The sequence below is a fragment of the Seriola dumerili genome, unplaced genomic scaffold (assembly GCF_002260705.1).
Source record: "Seriola dumerili isolate Sdu_G_001 unplaced genomic scaffold, Sdu_1.0 BDQW01001186.1, whole genome shotgun sequence".
Classification (NCBI taxonomy): Eukaryota; Metazoa; Chordata; class Actinopteri; order Carangiformes; family Carangidae; genus Seriola; species Seriola dumerili.
Window position 1 is genome coordinate 20,576 of NW_019175441.1, and position 9,425 is coordinate 30,000.

The 9,425-nt window shown below is 42.4% G+C and overlaps 1 protein-coding gene across 3 annotated transcripts in view; it reads right to left on the reverse strand.

Annotated features, from left to right (window-relative positions):
• Positions 1 to 3,814: 3,814 nt before the first annotated feature.
• Positions 3,815 to 9,425, reverse strand: part of LOC111238025 (serine/threonine-protein phosphatase 2B catalytic subunit gamma isoform-like) — a 30,899-nt gene continuing 25,288 nt past the window's right edge. Inside the window, exons 12-14 of one of the 3 annotated variants that reach the window (XM_022767396.1) lie at positions 7,947 to 8,044; positions 6,683 to 6,709; positions 3,815 to 4,509 (exon numbers count right to left, since the gene is read on the reverse strand). In XM_022767396.1, coding sequence (XP_022623117.1) covers positions 4,334 to 4,509; positions 6,683 to 6,709; positions 7,947 to 8,044 — 301 coding nt within the window. In that variant the 3' untranslated portion in view covers positions 3,815 to 4,333. Of the gene's footprint in view, positions 4,519 to 6,682; positions 6,710 to 7,946; positions 8,045 to 9,425 lie in introns of all 3 variants that reach the window. The other 2 variants (XM_022767395.1, XM_022767397.1) reach the window with 2 other exon arrangements.

The window sequence follows — 9,425 nt, forward strand, 5'->3', positions numbered from 1 at the left end:
GGGTGTTTGTAGGTTTTCTCTGCCACTGAACGTGGTTTCTTGCCGGGAGCGAGTGGCTGTGGAGCTTCAGCCATTGTTGCGTTTACAAGACGAGACGCTCCAAAGGAACGCAGGACAGACAGGCCAGGGCTAGCTAGTTAGCATGCTAACTTCAGGAGAAGAAAAGACATGACAGAGACAAGAGTCAACATCGGTGTTTGTTTCCACCTCTGGAGACAGATGTTGGTGAGTAAAGGATTGAAGTTCTTCTAGACTGGCAAATAAACAGCTGCTAACGCTAACATTAGCTTTGTAGCAATGGCAAAAACTCTCATATTTCCTCCGAGTGTTTCTACGGCGTCTTATTCTGTGATTATGTTGTTTATATTTCACGAGGCTGTAAATCTCTTTTTATGGTCTAAATCATTAATGGAGGTGACCTGAGGACCGGACCAGTTCAGAACCAGCTTCATGAGACCAGTTATCAGGATGAAAACCAGGAGTCCTAACAGAACCAGACCCAGTTAAACTCTCCTCAGGGTCCAGGCCTCTGACGTGTGTCTGACTTGAAGGACAGCAGCTGCTGTCACATAATAAACATGTAACAGATAATAAATCTATTTATTACGTGAAGCTTTTAATTTATTTGATGATTGTAATTTTTACTGCCACGACTTCGTCAGCTGCTGTGAACAGTTTTTTCATTTCTGCTGTACAGTTGTTTTTTTTTAATTTAACGAGCACTCGCCGTCGACTTCAGTCCTCGCTTTAACTCGCCGCCAAAATCTTCCCGCCAATTTCACCATCCAGACATTTTAAAGGAGTAGTCCGCACTTATCAACATGGTAGCGTCTGTATTGGATCGTGTCTTGAGGTAGAAACGTCTCTGCCGTCGTCTCCGTGCTCGCTGTGCGGTCTTCATGCTTTCTTCCGGTCACACCTTCCCGTCCTCTTTGTTTCTGTTGTACGATGTGAGGGAGTCAAATAAAGCCGAGAAAAACGTTCAACATCTGGTGGTTTTATTGTCTCTGTTTTATATCTGATACTTATTTCTCTGCAGTTTGAAGTTTTAGACTAAATGAATAGTTTTAAAGCATCAGTTCAGTTAGTGGTTTAAAGTCCATGCAGTTTTCATTACAGGAACTACTTTCTACCAAAGAAATAGTCCCTGTAAAAACTGTGGACTGGGTTTCTGTAGATTATCCAGACTAACATCATGTTCTAGAAACAAAACATTTCTTTAAGGCTGCACTGATCAATATTCCTTTAATATTACTAATGGATGTATCAATGTGTGAATATGTAAACACTTTCACAACTATATAATCTTCCATGTGGCCCAAAGAAAATCAGTTAATGCAGCTTTAAACGTGACTTTAAACCTGCCATGCACACGTATCTTTGTGAGTAATAATCTTATTATTTATTTTTACCTTCTGCAACATTTGATGTTTAATGTGAAGCATAAAAATTATTTGTTTATTTAACAATTGTTTGACATCAAGGTTTGGCTTCATGAAAATTATATTAGTCTATGTATTCATTAACAATGTTATGTTTGTTAAAAATACTGCATAGGACTGATACTGTGTGTGTGTATATATATATATATATCTCAGAGCCTCCTCTCGTCTGATTGGCTCACAGACCTGTTGTCACTGGAGCTGCAGAGAGAGAGAGGAGATGTGAAACTACACTGAGGTGGTTTTTATATCTTCTGATGGATCAACAGAAAACATTAGTGCTGTCTGGTTTAATGGTGTTTAACATTTCTCTGACTGACATTTCCTGGCTGGTGTATTCATCAGCAGCTGACTGTGGTTTTGTTTTCATCACATTAAACATGATAAGAGGAACATCTGTATCTGCAGCTGTAGATTTAAACCTCCACGGATCCGTCGTGGATCTAAATATAAATCCTGATATTTTCCATCTTTACTATAAAACCGACATGTATTCTCTTTCTGCTCATTTGTTGCTACAGATTTTCACCCCTCCCCCCTCCTGAGAGTTTTTCACACCTATTGTGGCGAGAGATTCAAAACCCCCCCCCCCTGTATTTTTATTATCATTAACCTTTTGTGTCAAACTTGAGCTGCGGACACTCGAGCCGAGCGAGCTGCAGGTAATAACGTGGAGGGTCTGTGTTGCTAAGAAACATATGGGCCTACACATAAAAGCGAGGAGCTGGCCACGTTTCAATGCCACTCGTCTCTGCCGCCGCACAAAGCAGCACATCCCACGCCGGCCTTTGATTGGCAGCCGCTCGGCGTCCTTGAGCGCTGAGAGCAGCAGCAGCATTCAACACACACAAGCAGCCGTACTTTTCTGTTTTTTATTTGAATGGAGTGAAACATCTACATAAATGAGAGGCCTCGCAATACATGTACTCGACAAAAAAAGTTCTCGTTTTTCTTTTTTTTCAAATTTAGCTGTAAAGAAAAAAAGATCTAGATTTAATCTTATTTTAAACGGTTTCTGTACATTCTGTGAGATATGTTCTGAGACCAAACAGAAGTCAGAAACGAGGCCCAGACTCCGCCCACCCACCGCCCCCAAAACATAAAGAAACAAATAATTAATTAACCCCGCCCAGGTCCTCGTCATCACCGCGGACACACACCTGAAACACACCTCAAGTCACCGCCTCCGATTCCCATGATTCTCTTTGTGTCTGATTAAAGGATCATTCCGCTTTAGTGCAACTCGTTTCTCTCTGTGACGGCGACACCAGGGAAACATCTGAGACCCGGTCCGGTTCATCCACACCTCCAGGTCTTATCTGAGACCCGATGCAACCGGTGGTTTCACTCTGCATCCCAGCATGCACCTGGCTACAGGAGCCATTAAGCTCAGTGTGGCTGATCCGGATTAAACGCCGCAGGTCTGAAAACAGCTGGTCGACCAGATCGTTAGTGGAGCGGGAGAAAAGACGGACGCTTCTCGTCATTGTGTCGGAGAGTCGAGCAGCTGCAGACGACACTTGGTGTTGGTGAGCGCTGAGCCAACAACCTTCACAATAAAACACGTTACATAAGAACATGTGCAACACGAGCCTGAGATATAACCACGCACTAATTATGAATAATTACTGTCTGATCATGTTGTGTATCTTCTCAATGACACAACAACACAACGGCTTCTGCAGCGTTTCGTCAGGAAAAGTTCAGTGAATTATTCAAATTGGAACTGGAGCGATTAATCAATTAGTCAGAATCAGCAGCTGTATTGATTATTGTCTAATTCTTTTAATCATCTTTAAGCAGAAATGATGTTTTAAAGAAACTGATCAACGGACAGAACAAGACGATTAGAGACGTGTGTGTGTGTGTGTGTGTGTGTGTGTGTGTGTGTGTGTGTGTGTGTGTGAGTGAGAGATCACTGACTGTAACTTTCAGGACAAATAAACTCTCAGCTTAATTTAGAAGATGCGATTTCATTCGTTCTCACTGTAGAAGCAGCTTCACGTCACCGTGACGACCGTTTACGAGCATCGTTCGTTCCCGTCAGAGTTTCTAAAGTCGACAGTCACAGTCAGGTGAGGCGTGAGAGGACGAGCTCCCTGCAGGTCACGTTTGTTTACAACAGGAAGTGCGGCTCATAAGGTTACTGCCAAGTTGCTATAGCGACGACTCAGCATCATAACCATGCAGAGAGAAGCTGGTAGGCGGAGCTCGACTTTAGATCTGTGAGTTGTAAAGAAGCAGAACAATCCTTTAACTCTTCCTCTCTCTCTCTCTCTCTCTCTCCCTCCCTCACCCCTTCTCCCCCGCTCTGGATAATTAAGCCTAAATCTATGTGCTGTAAAAAAAAACAAAAAAAAAACAAAAAAAAAAAAAAACAAACAAAAAAAACATCACATTGAAAAGAGGGAACAATTAAAATATACATATATAATATAAATGTCAATACTTGCTCCTGGGAGCTCAGTCACACTATCATTGGCATAAGAAAGGATGGATTTTATGCGATCTGATTCTGTTGCTTCTGTTGTGTGTGTATATATATATATATGTGTGTGTGTGTGTGTGTGTGTGTGTGTGGGCACGAACACAGCGTTTCAATGAGCGTCACTTCCTCCCCCAAAAGAAAACGGTGTGGTCCTGAACACCCGCCTCCTGATTAGAAAATGGATTTGAAGTCCACCAGCTGAGAGTTGATCCTGTTCAGTCTTAAACTATGATATTTAATAGATGATAAAATAAATTAAGCGCGGTGAGAGTCGCTCGGACTGAACTGCCTCGTCTCCTGCTCTTAAAGGAGAGAGAGGGAAGGAGGAAGGAAGGAAGGGGAGGGGAGGAAGAAGAGGAGGAAGAGGGGAGGTGAGGGGAGGAAGGAGAGGAGGGGGGAGGACCTAGGCCTGCGCGTTGGTGCCGTTCTTGTCCGGGGGTCCGGTGCTGGCCGGCAGGTTGTTGAGGGAGGGGGCGGCCTCTTGCTGCTTGCTGTCGCGGCGGGGGGGCATCCTCTCGTTGATGCGGTCCAGACCTCGGGCCTCCTCGAAGCTCTGGATCTTGTGCTGAGGGTTGAAGCCTTGAATGGCTGCGAGGAGAGAGAGGTGCGTCAGAGCAGAACCACAGAGGATGACGAAGAGTGAGGACGAAGGTCTAACAGCAGCAGGGTCAGAGTCACGCGCTGATCTGGGTTCAGATTTAGACTGAGGAGGATAACAGTAAGAGCTGCTGAGCGCCGTCAACTTCCTGTTTCACATCACGGACACGTCGACCTACCAAACGCCAAATATCATCACGGAAGACTAAAAAATAAACTGTAAAGATCCAGATTTCATGACGGAGTATTTGGTTCATTTAGGAAACAAATCTGAAATTTCAAGAATAAAGTTGTAATTTTAAAAATAAAATAATATTTCTAATCTTGAAATACTACGAATATTACAACTTTATTCTCATAACACTACAACTCTTGAAATATTAAGACTTTACTCTTGTAACACTACGCCTTTTTCTTCTTCTAATATTATTGCTTATTATTTCTGTATTTTTCCTGCTGTTGGTCCAAACAAGAATCTGTCTCTTTATGTTTAAACCAAGTTATTTCTCTGTTTCCAGGGTTTTCCATGATTCTAACGTCCATGTTGTTTCTCTCAGAATAATAATAACAACAATAATTACAGGATATTTTTCAGACGGTGTCTAATTAACACGCAGGTGCTCGACTGATTTATTTTAACGTCTTTAACAGCTGGAAACAGCTGGAAATCCACTTTGTTCCATCCTCCTACAACCTGAATCCAACCTCAGGTTTCCCCTGTTTGTTTGTTTCTGTTTGTTTTTGAATCAAATTTGAATAAATATTTCCCAGCTGACTTAAAGATCAGTTTAATACCTAATATTTCCTGTGTTCTGAACCCTCACAGCTGTTAGTGGTTGACTTGTGACCCTGCTGCTCGGTCTCTACTGGGTCATGCAGTTTGCAGAGCACTGGGAGGACTGGTTCGTCCAGGAGAGAGAACTTACTTCAAAACAGCACAAGGAAGCGTGAAGACAAAGAGACAGACTTTCATTAAACCAACTCACTCTGATTAACTGTTTCATGTAACTCATCATTCACTGCTATGACTGTTTACATGTTGTAATCCTTAAACAGTTAACACAATAAATCTCACACAGTCTAAAGTGCAGGAACTATTACATGAAATCACAGGATTTTAAAACACAATCAGGAATTGAAAATAATGGACACAATCCTGTCTGATCTTTCTCTAGTTAGTTTCACAGACACGACAGTAACAGAGGAACTAGGAGCTTTCTCCATAAAGGTCTGTGAACACATCACCACATAAATTCCTTCACAACAAAGGTCCAGTGCTGGTTAACCCAAACCAGAGCTGTTCTCTTTATTAGCTCATTGTATCTCTTGTTAATTGTCTTTGTTTGACTGTTTGTTGTTGTCTCTTTTTAGACTGAACATATTTCTAGCTAATTGTAGGATATTATTATGTAAAAGCTCAACTGGGGACAAAGATTAACAGCTATAAACTCTGTGCAACACATTGGTTTCATACATTGTTCTGAAGCTGGTAAACTGCATCGTCCATATTAAATAAATCAATAACAAAATGAATCTGAGACACTGAACCTCACGCAAGACGACTTCTTTTATTTTGAAAGTTTTGAAGTCAGTTTCACCTTCGACTTTCCAGGATCAGAGACATGACTCATTATTCACTGCTATGATTGTTTACATGTTGTCTAAACTAACACTGCTGGCCCCGCCCACAGCAGTGATGTCATCACTCTGCTAGCGTACCGGTGCTCCTGCTGAACCTGCAGCAGGTCACACACTGACTGTACGTGACGACCTCAGAGATCCCAGGTGGATCACCTTCACTTCCCTCAGTACCTGTCAGTGTCAAACCTCTGCGTTACCGAGGTGACGTGAGGTCAGCTGATCCAGCAGCAGCTGTGTGAACAGTGAGTCTGTGTTGGACCTGTGGTGACTCAGCTGACTCCACCACAGGGACACACTGTGTCTGTTGTTGCGTGAGGCTCAGTGTCTCGGGGATACGTGGAACTAACTTGCTCCATAAACCAGCGGACTGTGACCTTTGACCTTTTCTCTGCATTAAAACAGGATTACAGTTTCCTCGTTTGACTGAAAACACATTAATGGTTAAACCAGGACACACAGCAGAGACAGACAGAGACAGAGACGGAGACGGAGACGGACAGAGATGGTTGCGTACCTCGTGCCTCTTCTGCCTCTACGGTGGCTGTGTAAGCGTGAGTAGAAGTGCCATGCCCAAAACCAATGGAGAGAGAGTGGGAACGTTATATATCAACGCATTCAGTCAGTCCTGTTAACATGTAGTCAATCATCATACAACCCCCCCCACCCCCCCACCCATTACACCAGGTCGTGACCCGTACAGACAAGAGGTTAGAGCACAACCACAGAATCAAATCATCATCATCATCATCATCATCATCATAAACATCATCATCATCGTCATCATCATCACGGTTGGTTAGAATGAAAGGTGTTGACATCATGCTGCCGTAAAAAGATCAAATACATTGATAAATATTGATTTAAAGATGGATCTGTTCAGAGTGAGGCCTTCAGCTGGATCTGATCAATCAGCTGATGAGTTGATTAGTTACATTAAATGTTTGATGATCTTTGTGTCAGAGACAGAACGACAGGTTCGGATCATTTCAGAATATTAAATCTATATCTGACAGTTTATAGATAAAACAATTAGTCAACTAATCACAAAAATAAACGGCAGATTAATCAATAATTAAACCAATCGTTAGTGATCAGTGGATGGAAACAGGGAAGCTGCTGGAAAGTTCTTGTGCCAGGTCTGAACAATCTGTCATTAACTGTCTACACTCTGAGATCACTTTATTAGGAACACCTGTCCAATCCAACTACAGGCACGCTGATCCAGCTCAGTGCTGTATTAAAGTTGAAGTTGGTGTTGTACTGGAGGACAATCAATTGATCTTTTATTTTTTCTTTCTTTCTTTCTTTCTCCCCAGAAAAAGAAACGATTCCTCTCTGGGTTTTATACAGACGGAAAAGTGAAACGTGGATCCACCTGCTGTAAGAAACTCTTCTTCTCTGACTAAAACCTTTAGAACGGCCAACGCACACGATCAATCAGTGATGATCATCATTACTTTATAAAATCTACCAGCTCGTTAACAGAATGAAGAGACAGCGTCGTCCTGCCTGAACCCTCCCCCCCACTGTCTTTATAGGGCAGCATGGTGGAGCTGTTGAACAGAACAGACCTTTACAGGAGGAGAGGACACTACTTGACATCAGCGTCTCACTGTGTGTGTGTGTGTGTGTGTGTGTGTGTGTGTGTGTGTGTGTGTGTGTGTGTGTGTGTGTGGGGCTTGGGTTAGTCTCTCGGTGTGAGTGCAGGCACAGGGATGTTAGTGTTAGCTTGGACCGTTAGCGCTGGTGGTGAGATGCTCGGCTGCGTTCACACTCACCGCTTTGCAGAGTTCGCCGACCTCCGGACAGAACTCCCAGAGGCAGCGTCCCTGTGGGGGTGAGGCCCTTCAGCTGTAACACACTCTCATTCTCCTCTCTGCACACACACACACACACACACACACACACACACACACACACACACACACGAACAACAGGGTGGAAGAAGAGAAACTCAGTGTAACTCTTAAACCCTGATTTTGAAAGTGCGATATAATAAAAACAACATGGATTTAATCAACCACCAAAGAGCAGAATACAAACAACAGGCTGGGCTGACAACAATCTGGTTTCATCATTTCAATCATCTAATATCAGTTCATAAAATCCCAATAATTTCTTTTTAATAAATGTAAATGTAATAAATGTTTTGGATTGAAAAACCATGAAGACAAAAGCAAAACCCACTGAAAGCTGAAGGTGTGTTTACCTGTCACACATCACTGACCCACCTGTTGTTGAGTCTAAACTACTCACTTATTCTGTAAAGCGCCAAATCATAACGGACATTAATGATCAATATAAATAATAAGAAGTGCGTGAGTGTAAGTGCCATTCTTCATGTAAACGTGAATATTTCTAATGAGGCACCAGGTTAGAAGTTCAACCTACAGCTTCAGCTCTGAGAGAATCTGGTTCTGTGACTGAAACTGAATCAATATTAAATGGATGGTGAAGCTGCTCCACACACAGTGTTCACTGGTTTCACTGTGTGATTGTGCTCTAATTAAAACACTCGGGGCTCTGCTCATCTGCTGATCTGAAGACACCCGACTGACGAACAACCACAGAACAAGAAACAGTCACTTTACCTTGTGTGTTGATTATTCATTGATAGATAATTACTGTTAAACGAATAAATGTTGAATGTAACTTCTTTCTGTCTCTGTGCGTGTGTGTGTGTGTGTGTGTGTGTGTGTGTGTGTGTGTGTGTGTGTGTGTGTGTGTGTGTGTGTGTCTCTGGTATTAAACATTCTGCAGAATTAAAAGACAGTTTTATATATATATATTTAAACCACTGCAGAAACACACTCAGTGTCTAACACAGATTCAAACTCCTGTTCTGGTGTAACTGATGTAGAACTGGTGATGTGTTCGGGGGGTTGATCTCTGTGACAGTGATCAATAGTGATCATCGCTGGACTGATACTGAGTGTTACAGGAACTTCAGACAACATGTCACTGATGCTTTTCTGGGCCTTGAAATAAGTGGGAGAGGTTTTTCTGAAGGAGAACATTCATCATTAAAGGACAAATCGTCCTGACACACTTCCACTGGATTAAAGGAGGACACGTGTAAATCAAGCAAAAAGTCATTAGCCTTGTATTAAAGTGGAGCAGGGCTGTGGAGTGACACAGGACCTTCTCTGATAACCTTCTTCACTGGATATATTTAAGTTGTACTTGCATTAATGGAAACCTAAACCCACTCATGAAAATACAAATGAAATACATTTAAAATCAGAGAGAGTCTGAGG